We start from the raw sequence: 21,279 nt of genomic DNA on the forward strand, positions 1-21,279 counted from the left end.
GCTCTTGAACTTTAACTGTTGAGGAGATTGTTGCTACTGGCATGATTTTATTTTCTTTCTTTTCCACACCTGTGTACAGGAAAGAGAATTAACTGGAAGACAGAGTAGGCTACTGTCGATTTCCTAACGAACATTGAATCTCCCACCGCATTTTCACTGAGGTCCATAGCTCTTACATGATCTTGTTAACAGGGAAATATAGCTTTGGTCTGTAAATCGTCCAGTGTGCAGAGATGGGGCACAGAGCTGCCTTCTGCAGCGGCCCTGGACCTTGCTTTGATCTCATTATAAAATGCAAATACACAGTACCCTAAACAGATCAAAGGTTCAACTTCCCATTGGATCTGAGGCTTAATAATAGCAGCCTGGAGCAGTTTTCTATTTTTTTAAGAAGCGATTTGGGTAGCTACTGGTCCTCCAGGACATTATTTACTCTGGAGATAATGTTCCTGCCTCTGACTTGTGACTAGCCACAGCGCAGAAAATCCCTGCTCCTGTTACTTATTTAAATTTTGATTTCAAAGATTGGTCAGGTATGAGCATTTGCACTTCCTGCCCTATCTCCCACCTCAAGCTCAGGTTTGCAGGGCCTGGAATTTGAAAGTGTAAAATTGCTGCGGTGCTAGACTCTCTGATACCTTCATCTACTTTCTTAGCCTGTATCATGATTACGCCGTAAAGCAAGCATTTAATTTTAAGCGCTTTGCTGATACTGAATTTTTCAGCAGCACTGGTGCATATTTAGAGCGCTACTCTGTTCCTTTTGTAACCTGCGCACCCCCCCACTTCCAAGATGATCCTTTTTTTTTTTTTTTTTTTTTTAAGTTCATAAATTTCTCTTTTCCAGCGCAGTGTCATGAACCTTGGATGGGGTGCAGTCTGATGAGTAATGAGGTGATACGGCAGTATTTTTAGCACTTTTGTCTCATCCTGGATTCGTTTTTAATTGCAGAAACAGCAAAAGTGGCTGCGTGCTGGCCGGGCGCTGACTTTGTCAGGTGGTGGGAGGGGTAGTGATTCACTCGGCAGCCAGTTTGATCCTGCTGTGAGGCGGGTTCCCATGTCAGGAAGCTCCAGCCTGGCCACCCGCCCACCAGCCTCACCTTGCACCCGCCTACCGGCGCCCCACCGCTCACGCTCTGGCCCTCAGAGTGGGCGGGGAGAGCAGGCTGGCAGGCCTTGGCACGGATACTTTTTGGCAGGAGCTGCTGTCCCCACACTCTGCTGAGTGAAGTGCTGACTGCAGTGCAGAACATAATAGGCCTGAGGCTTCTATCGCTTCCTCTCGTGGCCTGCAGGCCTGTGTAGAGATGTTGGCTTCAATTTTACTTGAAACTGTCTTTTTGACAGTCATGGCTATGACCTCACAGTTCATCCCATATGTGTGTGTGTGTGTGTATATGTATATATATATATATATATATATATATACACACATATATACACGTGTATGTATGTGTGTGTGTAATATATATAAAATATGGCTTCTGTTCATTTTAAACAGTCATTAACCCTTAACAGCTTCCTCCCATCTGCTGTTTTTGCTCAGCGAGATGTGATTCGGCAGCTTGTTATAAAAGCTGTTGACTATGGTCATCAATTGATTCAGTGAACTTCCTCTCCTTTGATAATGAGATCTGTTAAAGTCGATACCTGACTCACAGGCCGGGACACACCACTTATGCTGCTGCGTCCTTTTTTTTCCTTCTTCTTTCTAAGAATAATTTCTAATGCAGATAACACCGGACAATGACGGCTGTTGATTCCTGCACACATTCTTGGTCACAGCTTCAGGCCTTTGAATAAACACTTAATCAGTTTGCATTGTTGAGACATGCTCTTCAGTTGGCAATTATGGAGAAATATGAGAGACCAAGGACGTTATGCTGTTGGTAGATAGTTTTCCTGCCCTTTCCTGGTTAGTTAAGGCTTGGCCTTTGTCTTAGTTGGATAGGGGTTTGGATATGAGAACTATAGAGTGAAGTATTTAGCTGACTGGCATTAATGAGACCCATAAGAGTCTTTAATAACTGAGGGAAGGGGTCAGGATCTGCATTTCTATGTCTTTTCCAGAGCTGTCCATTTATGTGGTGACTGAGATCATCACCTCTAGCAGGCTGTGCCCTTGCTTTGTCACAGATCTGTAGCCTGAAGCGCATTTGGGCAAGAAAATCATCCCGGTGTCACAGTTAAAGTTATGAACTGCAAGGAATTTGAAGCACATTTCAGAACAACTCATAACTGGAAAAGTCATTAGCTAGTTCTTAGATTCTTCAGAGGGGAAGATGAAGGGCCATAGGGAGCTGCTCAGAAACTCTTTAGTCATTGTTCTGTGGCTAGAAAGATTTAGACAAAAATAGCACTTTGCTCTCCCTGTATTTTAACTTAGTTTTCCCAGTGAGTGGCCTTTTGCCCTTGTATCATTTTTCTACTTTCAACTTGCTGTTGCCCTTGTGTAATGTTGTGTATGTCCAGAGTTTTTAGTTCAGAGCTTAATAATGCTGAGAATGTCTGTGAATGTTGACTCGCCATCATGGATTTTCACAGGAAAGCCAGTGTTTTCATCTGTTTTCAAATAATGTCTTGTCCTAAAAGCCCAAGCAGTAATTTTGACCAAAGGACCAAATAAATTAAAGGTGTATTCACATTAAATTAAGAGCTTTTGATCTAGTCAAAATATTAGTTTTGCATTTTTGTTTATCATTAAAAAATATATCATTTTTACTCATTTATTTACAATAACTCTGGATGAAAACAAACCTTAACTATATTATACATTATAACACTATTATTCCATTTATAAGATTTAATTCTAGTGTCGGCCCCTGTATTCAAATACCATGTCAACTGAGCCTTTGTGGGCGGACCTAAAGCTGGTGACATTGTCATGCTGAGTCAGATCAATGGCGACATTCTGACCATAAGTGAGGTTAACAGTTTAATCACTGTTTTAAACCACTGCCTGCAGTATATTAAACTGTATGTAACCAAAGAGAAAACGCTAATGAAATGTGTTCATGGCCTTAAGTTGATCAACTTGGCTAAGTACGTTTTTAAATGTGAGCAAGCCAGCCTCAGTTATCCTCAGGCTTATAAAAAGGTAGCAGACAAACTAGATTGAGCAGGTGCAGCCTTCAGTAAATCCATTATTTCTTTGATAAGTGTCCACGTTATAACAACAACAATGCCCTCTGAGGTATCCTGATACAAGAAAACAAAGGACTCAAACCATTTTCTCATATGAACTCCAGAAAATGTCCCAAGAATCAGGTCCAGAGTGGCCGTTTCAAACATGTGGCACGCATCAGGAGATTGTCCATGTCGGACACGTTCTTGGTTTAGGCGAGGGGTGACGCTTGGGTAGAGTGAGCAGGAGGCAGTCATGTAGCCAGTTTGTAATTTGGTCATAAACAATCGAGTCTCTTGATTTTGGTGTCGGCCCTTACCGACAGAAGTTCCCAAATCTCTCCGGTTAGACATTTTTGTTGGCATCTTCATGTAAATGACCCTTCTTCTTCCGGTTTAGTGCAAGTCGCATGATAGAAATGTCATCATCACGCTCACTCGCTCGCTGTGAATGACCTGCTGTATTCACACATAGGCTCAATCGGACATTACGGACTTTGCACCAGGGAGCTGGCAGGGTCATGTCCGTTTAATGTCCGGTCCAGCTGATTCGGACAATCGTTTTTCTCACATACAGCTCCTGCGGGTAATGTCCGGATAACTTCAGGGTTGCAGTGCATGTGTGGAGGTGGCTTCAGTGAAGGCGGGTCTTATTTTAACACTATGAAAATATTTGACTCTGCCTCATGTATTATCTTCCTGCACTAGGACAGTCCGCCATGCGTGACCACTTATATCAAAAGCTAATTGTCTTTGCATAAACATCTATTGTCAATATCAGCAGCTGTTCTCTGTAAACGTGCTTGACTTACACTATCTGTATGCAGGCTGACAGCCCAAGCGTGTGGATACATTAGTTTAGGGACAGGTTGGGGTAAAAGCAAATCCTCACTCCAGAAAGCTGATAATAAGAAGGTAATGTCAGACTTCATGATAGAGTGAGGAGTATTGCTATTCAGTCTGAATAGCAGGCTACCTTTTTGTGTACATTGCGATTACAGATGGTGCCTTTCAACATAGCCGCTTGTATGTGCACTGATTTTTGCCCTGACAAGCAGTGGGAGAATGAAGAGGGGTACGCTGATGAATTCTGCATGCTATAAATAGAGCTCAGTCCTTGGAATCCGCCTTTAACACTGAATCTACCCTGTTAAATTCATCTAAGCTGGGTTAGACCTGCTACTGCTGGACAGAGAGGTTGATACATCCTGTCTGAGTTTTTGATTCACATGGAGTTTATATTCCTTTCCTGTTACGTGCCCTGTGTCCTTGCCAAACTACATAAAATGTCATTTTCACAAGTGTTTCAAGTAAACAAGGTGTGATGTAATATTAACAAATATCTTTTAATATGAGTGATTGATGATTTTTTTTTTTCCTCCTAGTCTTTTCATAAATGTAATTAATAATATTCATAACTAAGGTAGTCTGCTCTTCCTGAAGAACGGTCGCCTCCTGTGAAGCTTGCTGCTAATTTATCTGCCAGCACTGTATCGTGCATGCTGCGTTTCATTTTTCGAAATGAAAGGGAAAAAGGCTGCAGAACTAATTAGCAGAGGCTGGAGAAGGATCTTTTTAAAACATTGACAGCAACCTGAGACTGCTGATAGGGTCAAAGGTCTGTAGCTGATTGAGGTAAGCCCTCCACTGAATATCCACTTAGAGGGACCGGGAGCTCAGCCACTGGTCATTCACATCTGATAGATATTTTAAAAGGAGTAGACCGGCCCTGATGATTAGCATGTAGATAAAATCTGTATGGCAAGTAATTATCGTGGGAATACGTCTGGCTGATGTTGTTCCATTTCATCTTTGTTTTAATCCACACTTTCTCTTCTCCGGCAATTATTTAACCCCCATCACCTTCTGTGTCAGTCTCCCACAGCTAATGGCTCCACTCTGCTGTTCACAATCCCTGCTTTTTTTTTTTTTTTTTTTTTTTTTTTTTTTAGATGAAAGGCAAGCAGCCATGTGTCTTAACAGGGCTCTGCTGCTGCCTGGCATTAAATGCTGCTTATTGATAAAGATGTCACCGTGGCGGAGGATATGTAGGAAAAGGTTTTTTTGTCCTCTGCCTTGTCAGTGAAGCAGGATGGCTGCCTCTTATCCCAGAGAGATATTTGATCATCCTGCTGGTGCGTCCTCAGTGGGGTCAGCGGCCTGTGAGAGACAGAGAGACAGTGACACAGCTGTGGCAGCCGAGTGGAACCAGTGATGGATGACATGCCAGAATGGGCCACGCTGCCTTCCCAGGCGCCTGTATTGACAAGCACAGCTCTCGCATCTCACATTCAGCATTAGCAGGGCTAATCGCGGGTCATGCCGGCCACAGATGTGACACATGAATATTGCTCCTGTAATTGCTCATTTGTCAACGTCACATTCCTAAAGAGCAGGTTTACGCGGCTACATTGTTGAATGAAACTTGTTGTAAAGGACAAATGTAAAAAAAAGAATAAATTAAATGGGCAGTGTAACGATTTCACACTTTGTACCTTCACGCAGATTCACTGTTGCTACATTCACATGCTGAAGTGGCCCAACTCAATTCTTTTTCTGCCTCCAAGTGACTCAGATCTGTTTTTTTTTAATGGAAATATGAACAAAACAAATCATCCTTGCATATGTGGTCCTAGATCTGATTCATATCCGATCTCAGGCTATGCGATCACTGTCAGAACAGTCAGATCAGATTTTTTAACGTCTCACTTCTCTGCACTTGCACATATCGGTCAATGGAGAGACGAGGAAATTTCAAATTTGTTGGACATTCATGGAGAAGCCTCTATTCAAGGCAAACTGGAAGGAACTTATCATAACCACATGCCGGCACAGTCGTGTCATCCATGTTTAAGATTTAACTGTCGCACAAATTATTGTTGTTATTCTTGTTGGCATGCAGCTCACATTTCAGTTAAATCTGCGCATGTGTTGCTGTTAAGGACCTCAGAGGTGTTCATACCGGAGCTGCATACATGAATGTGAACCATCAACACACAAAGACTAAAAAAATCTGAATTGATCATTAAAGCCTGTTATATGTACGACGCCTATAAGAATGAACCTCACAGCATAAAAGTATCACTGGTGTTTAATTGGTGGACAGTATTTCAGTGAGACAGATTAAAACAGATATTTAGCTAAGGGCCACTTACAAACAGCATTTCTAGGGATAAACATGATGACCAGTGTAAATGATATTCATTAATTTTCTTATGGTGAAGGCTACATTCTGTGTCACTACAAATGTGTTGGCTCCTTTCTAGTAGTATGTAAATTGGTGTGTGTGTGTGTGTGTGTGTGTGTGTGTGTGTGTGTGTGTGTGTGTGTGTGTGTGTGTGTGTGTGTGTTTTCATGTGTGTGCTCATAGTGATTATAATCCAAACCCTGGCTCTAAGCCCTTCAGCCTGTGCTCCAGCAGCCGCAAGGCCACTGCCTCTCCCCACCAGTTAATTGCATCTGAATTAGTCCATTAATGTGGCCGTGTAGAGGGATGAAGGGGTGCATGGAGGTGTCTGGCCTCTTTTGACCACTGCAATGTATTATTAATGGGTCAGCAAGTCTGGCAGCTCTGCATTAACTTGGCTAATGGACTGTAGGGTGGGTCTGTGATTCCCTCTCTGAAGGAAATCAAATCTAATGCATAATACAAAAAAAAAAAAAAAAAAAGCTTTCTTCAGACTTTTTTCAGAGTTTGTTAGTGAGAGCAGCGGTTTAAAACGAGGCTTGTCTTTCCTTTGTGGATTTGCTCCCCGTTGACAGATTCCTGTGGGGAGTCCAAGGTTACACTGAGTCATCACCTCGTGTCTATCGTTGACATGTACAATAATGTACTCATGAAAAACTAAGTATCAGATCAGATTAATAGGGATGTTGGTAAATGGCTTACTTTACTCTGCTTGTGTAGTAGCCTTCAGGCTGAGTGTATTCAAGAGCCTGGGGATGAGTGTAGTAAATGTGAGTGAGCTGCGTGACAAGAACGCAACTAAGAAAATGAAGCCCTTTTATGTAGTTGATCCTTTTGCCACCAGACACCCACACTTTTTCGAAAGATATACGCAATAGCTTTTTCCGAAGTAGACTTAACAACACCAAGCAAACAATGCACGGTTGTGATGTGAGCAAACAGACTCTGGTGAACTTTTTTCCTTCAGCATGAAAATGAAATGTTGTATTTTAATCTGATGCTGGGATATCTATTCTTACTCTTCAACTAGATTAAAACTAATGGAATGATTTTTCTCTTATTTTCCCTACACAGAAATAATAGTTGTGTATAAACATCTACAATCACTATATGTTTCTCAACAATCAGCAGTCAAATAATATGACTATGCAAAGATAGGAGGTTAAGGAGTGCATGTGACAGTTTTATTTATTTGCAGTCTGAGGGTAATGTGCATATTGAGCAGCAGCATAAGCTCTATAATGTTTGTGTAGACATGCAGGAAAAATAAAAGGTCACAATGTCTGTTTTTCCTCTACTCGATACAATGTGTTTTCAGTAGACTTGTTGTGTTTTGCATTTTATCCTCCCTACATTGCATCTTACAGCTTAGTATTTAGACACAAAAATTTGCCCCTTGCTACTTAAGCCTAAAAAGAAAAGAATGTACGTTGAAGCAGCACATGAAAGACTTTCTGTGCCATTGCTTAATTTGTCTAACTCTTAAGTGGACAGTTGGCACCACCCCGTCACCATTAGTAGCTGCAGTCAGTTCTTCATTGTTAGTGGGCACAGTAGTCAGCAGGCTGCTGTGAGCCATTGTCAGAGGATAGCATCAGAGGCTCTTCTTCTGGCTGATAATTAAGTGGCGTACTGACAAACTGCTTTCATCAGATCCCTCATGTGGAACTGAGAGCATGCGAAGGCTTTCAGGGAGGATAAACCGGAGGACGTCACTTTGCCTCCAATCTTTCATGGCCTTGTGCTGCCTCTGCAGTGGAGGAGGAAGGGAGAGAAAAAGGCGCCCTGTGTAGCACAAAAGTGCAAAAGCCTGCGGAGCCAGACTCAATTTACAGAACTGTGCAAGGCGGCTCTCTTTGCTGATATTGTCAGTCTGTACTGTACCAGTTTCCCAGTTTGTCTCAAGTGACCAAGCCTACTGTATGTGCAACGTCTTTTTTTCCCATTTGAGAATCTGTCAGTTATTTTTTGTTTCTTTAAGGCTGATATAACTTGTGATGACTTCAGGCGCTGAGTGCATGGGAGTAGATGTAGCTGACGGAGTTTGAGCGAAAGAACACTATTGTGACAAAGATCCCCTTAAAACATAAAATGTTCAGTCACTATAACCTCCCCGCGCCCGGTAATCCATCATAAAAATCAAGGGCAGGATCAATGCTAAATGCTAAAAGCAGCCTCTTTGTTTTTAGATTTTATAAACTTATATATTATAAACTGCTGGCTGTTACTTAGTGAACATGTATTCCAAACTGGTGTGTATATGTTGTTAGCTGATGTTTGCTAACATTTTGTCACCACTTGTGTGATTAAGTCACTTTAAATATAACTCCACTTTTGAATTTAACAATTAGAATAATGAAAAGGTCATTTTAAATGTTATAGTAATGTCGCTATTATCAGTAAATGTGTCTGGTTTTCCAGTTATACACCAATTTTTAACTACTTTGAAGTTGACTTCAACCAAAATACTGATTAAAATATATTTTCAGTGCACAGCCCTGGTGAATCAAAGGGTTTTACTTTCTTGTTCATCCTTTTTTTTTAATCCATATGACTTTTAATTACCTAAAAATTCTTATTTGTTTAGTGTAAACAACAATAAAACTGGTTTATTTTGTTATATATCCAGTATAATATGTCTAATAACTGTTCTCATCATTTTAATATTTTGTACAGTAGCACTTATCGAGCTTGCTGTTTTCAGTATTGTTTGTTGCCCCCTTCGGATGCAGTGACCCGCTAGAAAAGTGCTACTGGGACCATTTGACCCGCTCCCAGACACTCCTGGCTCAAACACCGTGCTGATTTCCTGATTTCTGCTGGTGGATGTTGCACACTTTCATTTTATTTTCTCGACTTGATTTTAATCTTTCCATGTCTCAACCTTTGGTTCCAGTCTAATCTACTGTGTTGTATTGACTGGTTTACTGTTGAATGGTGTTATCTATCACTCGATCCTGCCAATTTTCAAAGAGGTCCGTGCCCATCACCGTTTCTCCTCAATTCTTCTTGGTTCATTGCCAATGACAACCCTGTCGAAGGTCAGAGATGCTCTGAGATAATCCACTTAAAGGAATCATGCTTCACTTCTGCACGCTGCACCGTGCAATAGTTTAGCAAGTGTAGCAACATCAGAGGTTGTACAAAGCGCTCTGACTGTGTGCGGTTTGGCTTTGAGCAAGAGAGAGTGAGACAGAGCAGGAGAGGCACAAATATCTGCAAAAGAGAAAGAAAGACAAAGACAGATAGCTCTCTGAAGGACTGATCAAATAGGCCTCATATGAGAGGCTCAGGGCTTTTGTCATAGTGTGACCTGCCATTCAGTGTTGCATTAAGTGAATTTTTCCCCCACAGCTTTTCAAATCTGCAGTGACGGCCTCCCAATTTTGAAGGGGGGGGGGGGGTGCTCGAATTTTAAGTGTAGCATTCAAGCCAGGGCTGTAACATTGAGTGCACCTAGAAAATAATGCAGAAGTTGTTTTTTTTTTTGTTTTTTTTTTCCTTTTTTTTTTTCCTTGAATTTCTGCAGGTCCGTTCCAAGGTTGGCCTCAAAGCAACAAAGCAGGTAGAGAAGGGAATGTGGATGCATGTGTCTGACTGAGATTGAGTTCAGAACATTTATATTGGAGCTTTTGGTCTCTAACCCCACTGCTACTGTTGAAAAGGGAACATCCTTGGTGCAGCATTCATAAACTTCTAATATGCCACTAGAGAACTATGAGGGTTTTGTGTTGGCTCAGCCTATTGTCTGAGCTCTATAGGATGCAGTATCCTTGGATTACCCTCAGAAAAATTACTTGGCAGCTGGATTGCTTTGCTTACTTGGTGTTGTGGAGGATTCCACTGTATCAGAGTAGTCAGGTAAGCTCTACTTTTACTTTATGACTGCAGATTTCTTTGGTTAATGTGTATCTGACAGTGGTTAATATGTAGACAACTTGGTTCTCAGGAATTGTCTAGTGTTGCTGTAGACATCTGTTAACTTGCTTTTACTCATCCAGAATAAAAGTCTGCCATTACACGTGTGTCCGAGGTAGCTTTCTTCCACTGAAGAAGCACATTTTGTACCTGCAGCCTACCCTGTCTGTCCTCTTTACCTTTCCTGCAGTTTGGATGTATGGCGCTGGCCTCTGGAAAAAATACACCTGTGGAGACTGATGCAAACCAGTGACCTCAGTTGTCATCTCAATTGGCTCCCCTGTAGTTACAGTCGAACTTTAACAGCTTTAATTCTTTGTTTTTTCCTTTGTTGTTTTTATTTTCATTAATTGCAGCCTCTAGCTCTTAAAAAAAAAAAACTTAACCAAAAACAGTCCAAGCATTTCACTTTTGCTAATGCTCTGAAAGGTTTTCGTTGCCGCCACTGTTCTCACTACTCTTGATAACATGTTATTTTTGAGTCCACACATGTAATCGCTTATCAAGCTAATTTCTCTCTTGCATGTATTGCCCTCATTATATGAGTCTGCCAGTGAAAAATGGGTTTAATTTAGTCAAATGCTCACTGTTGGGGGGGGTGAAGAAAAATACAATTTCCCTATAGTGTCATCTCCTTTTGCAGAAGTAGCTGTTGAGTTTTAATTACTATAATACCTCAGTGTACCACGCTAGATGACCTGCGTCTACATTGGAAAAGTTAACGATCATTTAGATTTTTTCTCGTTTGCCGGTTTTCTTTTGTCTTACATTGTAGGCATAGACATAGGGCTCTCTAAGCACGGTGTAAAAGGGTTATTATATTTATGACACATTTCACCTTGGCATGTATTTTTCTGCGGCAGGCAAGCAGACCGTTCATGTTTTATTAAAACTAAATACAAGTGAGTAAAGATCAGAGACTAAGGGGTTTAAAACCTAGCATGCCAACACATTACTACTAGATGCCAAGGGAGGCAGATCAAATGCCTTTGAAGATAGTTAAAAAAAATCAAGTTGAAAATCGTTATAGTTGACTTCATTGGTATTTGAGTGTGGGCTTTGGGTCTCTCGGTAGCTTTGCTAGATGCGAGAGAGCTTTTCGGTGTGTTGGGCGGCGTGTGTTGGCAGACTTCTTGAGTCTGACAGTATGGTGTCGGTGGGGGAGGGGTTGTAGTAGTCAATAAGACTTAAGTAGTGCAAAGTAGAATTAAATATGGCTTTAATAGGTGTTTTTTCTAATTATTTTTGGCATGGAAGTCATGTAAAACCTACTTGACAGCTGATACTCTAAATTCTGACACTTGGAACTTTTTTTTAAAGACATTTGTACTTTTTGAAACAGGAGGTGACAGCGGTTTTAAGTTTGCAAAGAGCTATAAGTGAAGCATGCAGCATCCTGGCACTCCTTTGTCACCATACAGCAGCTTTTCATCCAGTCAGTCAGAGGAGCCTCATCCTGATGGCCTCAGGGTCGCAACTCTTCTCGCAGCTAACAGGATTAAAACATATGTTGATTGCACCTGGACGAACTTACCTTTCTCTACCTGTGCATATGTGTGTCCAAACGTTGGGTTTTTTTTTTTTTTTTTTTTTAAAAGCAGTGCCTTGCAGAGCGAATGCTGTGGCATCCCACATGCCTTCCCACACCCACTACAAATAGACAGCGAAGGTGCTACATTCCGTGGCCTTGGTGCAGATCCCCGAGGCTGAGGAGTATGTTCTGTGTTGGTGGGCATGTCACAGGGTCCATATGAAATAACAAAGGCCTAAAAATACAGTTATCTACGTGTGTGTGTGTGTGTGTCTACTGATTCAAACCCTTTTTCCTATATTGTGTGTGTTCTTGCTTGCTGCACTCTTCATACTGCCTCTTACTGTCACTAATTCTTTTTCTTTCTGTCTGTGTGTCTTTCTTTCTTTCTTTCTCAGGTCTAAATTAATGATATATTTACTATTGCCCAAATACTACCTAAATACTTGAGAATCGTAGGATTTTGTTTTGAACATTTAACTCCATAGGATAAACATGATTTGAACATGACCATGTTCATTTTAAATACTTTATTGGAGGTATTTTAACCCTCCGTTGGGTTCTGTAGGGCTTCAGCTAACGATTGTTCATGTTATCGATAAATCTGCCAATTATTTTCTCAATTAATGTTTTTTTTTTTCTGAATCGGAAACAGGTTTATCGCCCAGTAGGGTTGCACATACAAGGATTTTTGCCTCGGTGTTGTGGTGGATAACAATCAAAAAAATGGAAAGAGAAAACGCATATAAACACTACAACCTTTTTCTATTAGATGTCAGAAATGATCATTTCCCAGAACCGACCAACAAACTCAAAGATTTCCAGTTTAGTATCATATAAGAGAAACAACAAATCCTCACATTCTACAACAAATGTTTAGCGTATTTGCTAGATGAAGGAATGAATCAATCGATTATCAAAATAGTAGTCAGCTAATTTTCTGTCACTTGACTTAAAGATTAATCAAATTGCTTTAGCTCTTATTATCTGATAGATAGGGCAATAATCATTTTGTGGCCATCCCCATTCTCTTGGTCATATTTTCTTGGTCATATTGTTTAGATTTTAATGTGTCTGATTTCTGTTATAATTCTGCTTATTGATAATAGTTTCTACTGAAACATGGTTTTTGAATAAGAAAACAAAACTAAATAAGTATGTCGAAGCAAAAGCCACCTTTATTTTCAGCAGATTAGACTATCATCACTTCCTTTTGGTCACTATCGGTCTGTCTTTTTGTTCTTCTCGCTGATGTTGTCTTATTCATTCACTCTCACTCACTCACTCAATGACCTGTTCTTCCTCTCCCCTCTCCATTCATTCATCCAAGAGATCTTATTTCTGTATTTTTTAACAGATTTAAAGCAGATATCTCAGCAGCAGCTCAAGTCTTTTATATCCTTCCATCATTCAGATTTGCTGACAGGTCAATTAGAGGTTGAGGTCCTGTCCCGCAAGCAACGGTACTTGCAAGAGTGTTTTCTTTGGTTTATCTGATTATTCATTCTCCCTTTCTCTGTACACACTTTATACAAGATATTAGATGTGGCAACACAGGCCTGTGGAATATTTTTACTCTGCTGATTTCTTTCACGCTAAAAAGCCCTGTGGTACATTCTGTCTGTTTCATTGTAAATGTGAAAAGACACATTGATTTCATACAAAATGGGATAAACTTAAACCAGGAGGAGTACTGTAATTGGACACACAATGTCACCTAAACTAACATCACCTTACTCTGAGCTGGTAACTGTACACCCTGTTGCTTTTCTCACCAGACCCACTGGTTTGAAATGTAAATTGAACTCAGGAATCATTTTTACTCTGAAATATTTGCCTTTATGAGCAGCTCCTGCAGTGGAGGTCATTGCAATGTTTAACCACTGGTTCCTGACACCATTCACCGCCGCCTATTTTCCCACACAACTGCAGTGCTAAGGCGAACACTTTGATCACAAAGGCAGCAAATCCAGCAGCATTTAAGTTCCCCTCCATTTGGAGTTTAATCTAAACACTTTAAGAGCACCTCTAGGTCATCTCAGACTCTCACTTGGCTTCAGGAATGCTTCAAGTAAACTCACTACCGGAGTAATACCTCTGTGTTGCTTTTTGTTAGTTGTGGGAAATAAAGGAGTGGGCTGTGTGTTGGTTGGTTAGAGCCCCCGCACATTTTATTTTTCCTTTGTCCAGAGGCAAAAAGTTGCAGGAAGATGGTGTGAATGTGGGAAGGCCAGGAACCTACGGGGGCATTGATTTATTCACGTTTGACGGCAGTGTGACTCTTCCTCTCCCCTGGTCGCCGGTGTTAGTCCCTATGTCATAACTGGTATGTGTGTAAACGTGTGTCTGTCCCAGCATACCGAGTTCGCTCCCTTGGGTCCCTGACCGTATGCACAGGGTGCCTCCTCCTCCCCAGCTGTGAAGAGCAGGCTTCTGACATGGCCTGTCCCTTTAGCTCACTCTGAACGTTTGACACGCCGAGCGCAGAGGTCAGCCTGACCTACTTTCCCCTGGCGGCCCTTCTGCTGAGCTGCAGCGCTCCTCAGCAGGGGGGGCAGCGAGGGCGGAGCTGCTTACGCCTCCACTGCTGTCCTGGTGTGTTAAATCACCGCCATTTGTTAGGAGACACGTTCCAGTGTGTGTGCGTGTATTTTATTTAGGTGTGTAGGAGGCATCACACATACACAGACACACACACACACACACACACACAAGCTTGTGCTGAGGTAGGATATGAAGTGCTCTGTGGGGGTTGCAGGTAGATGCTGGGCAGCACTTGGGCAGGACCCCTGCAGTGAGCTCTGTCTGACTCACTTTGTGTACCACTGCTCACACCCTCTGACCTCTTCTGCCTCCTTCACTTCCTTCTGTACTACTGTAGATCTACTTATACCAACTTATAGCCTGCTGTCTTAAAGCAAAGACTTTGTATTCAGACAGACTTGGACAGTAAATCTAAGGAGCTGCTGCTCAAATGCTGACATATTGTTAATATATGCTGCTGTAATTGGCCTTAATTTTTCATCGGCCAATCGTTGTTTTGCTCTCCCTTTTCTCTCCTACTCAGCAAATACACCGTGATCTATCAAACGCAGCGACTGTCGCTGTCATCATGTTTTCTTTTTCTTCCTCTGCTGCTGTCGTAGTATTTTAAAGTCCCTTTGTTCTGGTTCATCTCTTCCACTACAAATGACCCACCGCCTGTTAGTTTCACACCACAAATGTGTCTAAAGCGGTGGAAAGAGTTTGTTTGACACAATGCGGGACGTTCGGCGGGCACAGGGCCTGTCAGGAGGAGAAGAGAGCAGGCAGGCAGAATTCATTAAAAAGTAAACTTCTAATGTAGCGGCAGGCCTCGGCTGCTTGACTGTATCAATGATTTAGGCCCAGCAAAAAGGTCCTTAATGGATAGAGCCACCTCTCTGTGCAAGTTCAGCTGCTTCTGTCCGCCTGGCATCAAGTGGCACACACAGAGGCTGTGAGGGGAAAAATGGTTTTAAGTACTTGAGTGTGTATGGCCATTGTACAGCATGCATCACACATCCTCCCGCTCAGATGCTCCCCTGTTGAATAGGTCTCAGGATTTTAGACCGGCTAAAAGGAGAGCAGCATATCTGTTTGTCACCATCCACTATGCATGATCACACTCTGCGTTCCCATTGTTTTATTCATTTGAACCGATGTTGAACTGTGACGCGGCAAGGGACAGAGTGCAGCTGAAAGGACAGGGCCTGTATAATGGTGCCGTCACCGCAGCCTATGAGCCTGAGAGCAGTTAGGATCTCTGGTCACATTTATGTGTACTCAATGTCATGGTCGATCAGTAACACGTGTTTAGAGACGTGTCGAGTCTATGTGACCATTCAGATCTGATGCTACAGATTAACTTTTTCTGCTTAAAAGAGTTGCACGTTCTCACTTGGAAGAAAAGTTGCTATCATGTAGCTTGATTACATTCAGACCACATAAGGGATTTGATCGCAGTGCATGCCTGAGTGTTCCCATATCTGGTTTTGAGAGATCTGATAACAGTGTGACCAAAATATATTGTGGTTTGAGACCGTTCCCTGAATGCATTCTGGTGTGGTTTTAACTAGTAAGAGAGGCCATAACATTTGTTATCGAAAAACTTTTGAGCCTAATATTTAAAATAAGAAACACTACATATTTTTTTTTGAAGTTGGTTAGTTAGTAGGGATTTTTTTTTTTATTTCTATTCCTGAATGTCTTGTGTATGGGTGTAGGACATCCTGATGGATTATCACTTGTGAGACTCTGTGTCTTGTTACTCTGTCTTTTGTATTTTCTGCTGTTTTTGTGTGTTGTCTGCTACAGGGATTTAATTTCCTCAGTTCAGGTATTTGGGTGTAACTCAACCCAAAATCTTTTGAGTATCAAGCACTTACACCTGTGGTCTTGAAAGGCAGTGGTTAAAATTTCATATTTTTAGCCCCGGCTGCGGTTAGCTTGAATTTGTGTCAGTTATATTGGACAGTGGTGGCAAGATAAATCAAATCAAAATATCGGGCAGTGTAATCCAGTTCTCTGCTGCCCATTCTCACGCTCAGCATGTTGCAAACACCCACATTTTGTCAAAATTTGGTTATTTACTCTACTTCTGGTATAGATTTTAGGTAGGATTATGACATGGAAGGAACATCTTGAGCATTATTTCTGTGAAACCATGACTTGTTTGTAACATGTTGACCATAGAGTTGGACAGGATAGTAGTGGATTATGATTCAAGGGTGTTTCAATTGACATTTTTAAAGATTTTGCCAGCCCTGAAATCTTGTTTTTTTTGTTTTGTTTTTTTAACTTAACATTAATTTAGCAGGCGCTTTTGTCAAATTTGACTTGCAATGAGTGTATTCGACCTTGATAGGAGCAAGACCTAGATGTCATCAAAACCTGGAAGTGCTTCCATCTCAAACAAACAAATATAAGTGTGTTCAGTGCTTTTTAAGACATGAGATTTAAGTGCTGGCATGGAGGATTTTTTTTTTTTGGTGTAGTCTGAAAAGGTGGGTTTTGTCCTGACCTCAGACAAGAGTTCATTCTACCACTGCAGGGCCAGAAATGAGTAGAGCCTTGGCTGAGATATGCAACCACAGGGTCCTCGATGTGACTCAGAGAACTGTGGAGGCAGAGGAGAGCAATGGCCACGCCGGAGTGAAGGGTTTGATCTTGTAATGGAGGTAGGAAGGAGCAGTTCCCTCTGTAAGCTAGCACCAGAGTCTTGAACTTGAACTGGATGCAATCTGCTGAAGGTATCCAGTGTCGTGAATACATTTTTGTAATCCACTGTACTGAAAGTGAAATTCTTTGTGAAGGAGCAAACCGCAAACCTTTTTGCAGCCATCTTTCAAGCCTATAGGGGCGAGTGTTTGATAATCAAAAAGATAGATTTTGGGTTGAGTTTCACTTTCAGAAAATATTCCCTTCTGGTACAAGAACATAATTATTTTGACTATGGCACCGGTTTCCTCCTCTATATTTTCTGTTGGAGAACATTGTTAGACTTCCTTTGGATTACATTGGCATTTCAGAGTGATTTAAGTAGCAAGATTGACAGCATTACAACGAGACTGTCATTATCATCCCTCCTGTGGTATAATTGCCTATAGTGTTGAACAAGCAGCTCCCATCTTGTGCACTTGGCGGTCTCTCTCTGTCTCCCTGCCACTCTACTTATCTCCTGCATCCGTTAAACTCATCAGAGAATCCTAAAGCTTTTTAGTGTGGCCATCTGTCAATACCACTCCATAAAGTGGAGTGGAGAAACGTGTGCATTCATTGGCTCTTCTAAGCCCTCGGCTGGCCTGCCTCCAGCTGGTTCTGAGGGCCTTGCTGTGGCTGGTTAACCCAGGCCTGGAGCATCGCTCTCCAGCCCTTGTGGCTACTTCAGCCCACCTCGCCTCCCCAGTCAGGCAGCTGGATGAACCTCCCTCTTCACCGCTGTGGAGTAGCTTGTAACACTGTAATGAGTTAACTTTCAGAATGATCTACATAATTTATTTCCTGCCCCCACAGGAGCCCGCTGGAGCATTAATTAATATCAGGCCCTGGTATCAGCATCTATCCCAGTGTGGGATTCCTTCTGGCTCCTATTTTTGGCACCCGTGGAATTCGATATGTTGTGCAACTAGAATGCAGTTTGTTGGACATTGATGAAAGATATTGCTTCCTGGTGGCTTTGTACACAGATTGTGCTTCTGTATGTGTGTGTAGAGTGAAATCTAGAGACAGTTGTAGGCCAGATCTCGTGCCACTGAAAGAGGCTGACCTTGATGACAGGAGCTGTGACTAAACCTAAATGATACACGCCAACAATTGTATGTTCTTATTGCTGCTGGCAATGATGTTTTCCACGTTGAAGTTTTTTTTTTATGTGTACACTCACCTCACCACTTTTCTCTCTCTCTCTCTCTTTTTACCCCACAGAACTCAATACGGCACAATCTGTCATTGAACAAATGTTTTCTCAAAGTGCCTCGCTCCAAAGATGACCCAGGAAAGGTGAGACTTTTAAACATGAATTTGATCAATACAAGACAATGCATTTAATTATGAAAAAAAGACACATAGAGGAATATGTTTAGTTCCTACTTAGTACTCACAGCTGGCACTATTCACAGTTACCACATTTTTTTGGTTTGTATCATGCTATCTGTGGTAGAAAAATGTTACCTTTGAATAGCTGCCAGGACTCTGACAGTCTGGAAATGCATGGCATGCTCGTAATCTATTATGAACCTCCCTCCCCCACAGAATTGCATTTCCAATGCAAGGGGAGACTAGTTTTTGGACCAGCACAGACAGCAGATGTGGGTGAGGTGAAAAAAAGCCAAAGACTGGTAGAGATGGGGCCATAACAGGGTAGAAGTCAGGTCGAAGTATTTACTCAAGGTGTTAAACCTCAGGAAAGAAATCAGACCTCATTTGCTCTTTACTCAGCTTCTCGTCTCCCATTTTTCTGCTCTGTAAAAGGATTTATAGTCCAACATGTTAATTTGACATTTAAATCTCAGTAGGACCACCTACAGTTGCTTTTTCAGCCTGATTTACTTCACAATCTCTAGCGACATCAACCTGATAAGTAGTTTCCCCTGATCCACTGGGTAGTTCATGAAGAATGTGCCGATGGGCCTATATTTAGTATGATGGTGCACATAGGTCTAACCATATGTAGCCTAACCTAGATTTCATCCCAGCACTGTCAGAGCATACGCTACATATGCTTAGGGAACCGCACAAATAATTACACACACACACACACGCACGCGTGCACATACACACCGACACATGCATGAAGAGCTACGCCTAGCTGTGTAGAGGATGGGGACTGAATGCTAATTTCATGTTTTGCTGTAATCCTCTGATATTGACACTCCTGGGAGCTGCTCCACTAAATACAAAATAATCTATTGCTGTATGGATCCCATTCCAAATGCATGGCCAACATGCTCGCATCCTTAATGTTTAATTTGGAATTTTCCTCACTCCCTTCCCCCCCGAAGACAACTTCAAAGAGACGCTAGCCGCTCTTGATATGTTGCATCAATATTGTAATGTGGCAGGAATATGAGAACTGCTGGTTGGATGAGATAGGAGAGTCATGTCGCTCTCTGTCTGTCTCTCTGAGATGGTGTAAGAGATGACAGTTCGTATTGTGCATATACACACTTCGTCTACCTCGGAGGTAGAAATGCTGCCTGTGAAGGCTACCGTTAATAATCTTTATTTTAAAGGGAAACTTCCGTATTTTTCAACCTGGACCCTGTTTTCCCATATTTTTGTGTCTAAGTGACTAATGGGGACAACAATTTTTGAAATTGGTCCAGTATTGAGTGAGAGTGCTGCAGCCGGCAGCTGCGAAACAGCCTGCAATGTAATCCGACGGGGCAATAGCACACCGTTAATGTACGTCCACTAAAAGTGCTTGTTTTTGCCACTGACATGCTCAGATTATTATTATAAGTGTCTGACAACATTATAGAAAGAACCATACAGAGAGATGAAACGTTTTTCTTTACCTTTCACGTGATCTGGTCTGTTTATTGTTGTGTCTAACCAAGTCTCGCTCAAGGAGTAGTCTCGTTCTTAAGCCTCGTGAGGGTTGCGTTGTCGTGGAAATCAGCTAAATATTCAGCCATGACTTTGAAAATCTTTTAGATAACACTAAGCTACACTGGCTGTACTCCAACACAACAAACTCCTCCCGGCACTCCTCTCTCCAGCTCTGCCACGGCTGAATATTTAGCGTTTTATTTCTCTGTAGGGATCCTGTCCATAATGTTGTCAGACGCTTATAACTTATAACAATCTTAGCCTGTCGTCTGCAGTGCTCTCGCTCAATACTGGACCCATTTCAAAAATTGTTGTCTCCATTAGTCACTTAAAGACAAAAAGATGGGAAAATACCGTCCAGGTTGAAAAATAGTTTCCCTTTAATTGGTCTTATGTCTCGGCCCTGGAGTTTCTGGGATAGCAGGCGTACTTGTTGTGTTTGTCCTTTCTTGATATTTACACACAAATGGGGAAGTACGTGACATAATTTATGTTGATGTATGAAAATGAGCTGCGTCATTTTCGGGAAGAGAGCGTGTGGACTACATCTGTTATCAGGATCTGTTTTTTTAAAAAGCAGCCTTTGTTTTATGACTGCAGAGAATATTGCGGTTTTGCTATGTTGTTGCCCCAGACTCCACGGACACACTTCGCTTGGCATTGCTACAGTATATTGCAGTATATTTGTGAATAATTTAATGACTCTTTATATGTTTTTCTTTTTTCCTGCCAACTCTCGGGGGGTGGGTGCAGGGAAATGCAGAAACTCCCCTCCCAAGAGGGTTAACTTAAAGTGTTCTTCCCCCCCTAATTAAAAGAAACACGACCCAGCCTGGCTTTGTCTCTGTGACTCCTAATTGCGAAACATCTGCATCTGAACTCCTGCATTTTAACACAGAGATGGATCAGATGTAGAAAAAACATGTCTCACCTTTCTTCTTCAATGAAACCTCTTGTTGAAAACATGGGATGTATAATAAGGCTTCTGCATTTTACTGTAACTTACATCAATATGAGATATTTCCTCTTATTTGGTAGATTGTGCTGTGAATTATTCTTCCCTCTGAGGAAAATGTTAATTGACCCCAAAGCCTCGCACATATTAAAACTTAATAATAATAATTTTAACCCCCTGACAAATATAGGCCAACCCTTGCTTTTCATTTTAACAACTGCAGCAGTGGGGTATGTGAGTTGTGAAAATAACAGATTTGTTGGCTTTAACAAGAACAGGCCAATGTGTATGCAGCAGTTATTGTATAGATACTTGAGATACAGTTTGTTCTATGGCCTCTCCTATTGTTAAGAGAATTTCTTATGGAAATATCAATTATTCTCTCTGCTAAGGAAGTAATTTTAAAGGTCCTGATCTCACTTTCTCTTGACAATTGAGATTTTATCGGGGGTCATATGAAATATTAAAAATAAATTCACAACTTGCAGGGCC

General features: G+C 41.6%; 1 protein-coding gene across 3 annotated transcripts in view; it reads left to right on the plus strand.

Moving 5' to 3' along the window:
• The window catches only part of foxj3 (forkhead box J3), an 81,858-nt gene that overhangs the window by 41,726 nt on the left and 18,853 nt on the right, over window positions 1-21,279 (plus strand). For all 3 annotated transcript variants that reach the window (XM_044347681.1, XM_044347684.1, XM_044347683.1), the window contains one exon: window positions 18,207-18,281. In XM_044347681.1, the coding sequence (XP_044203616.1) occupies window positions 18,207-18,281 (75 nt within the window). The remainder of the gene's footprint in view (window positions 1-18,206; window positions 18,282-21,279) is intronic.

This window comes from Thunnus albacares, chromosome 4 (assembly GCF_914725855.1).
Source record: "Thunnus albacares chromosome 4, fThuAlb1.1, whole genome shotgun sequence".
In the NCBI taxonomy this organism is placed as follows: domain Eukaryota; kingdom Metazoa; phylum Chordata; class Actinopteri; order Scombriformes; family Scombridae; genus Thunnus; species Thunnus albacares.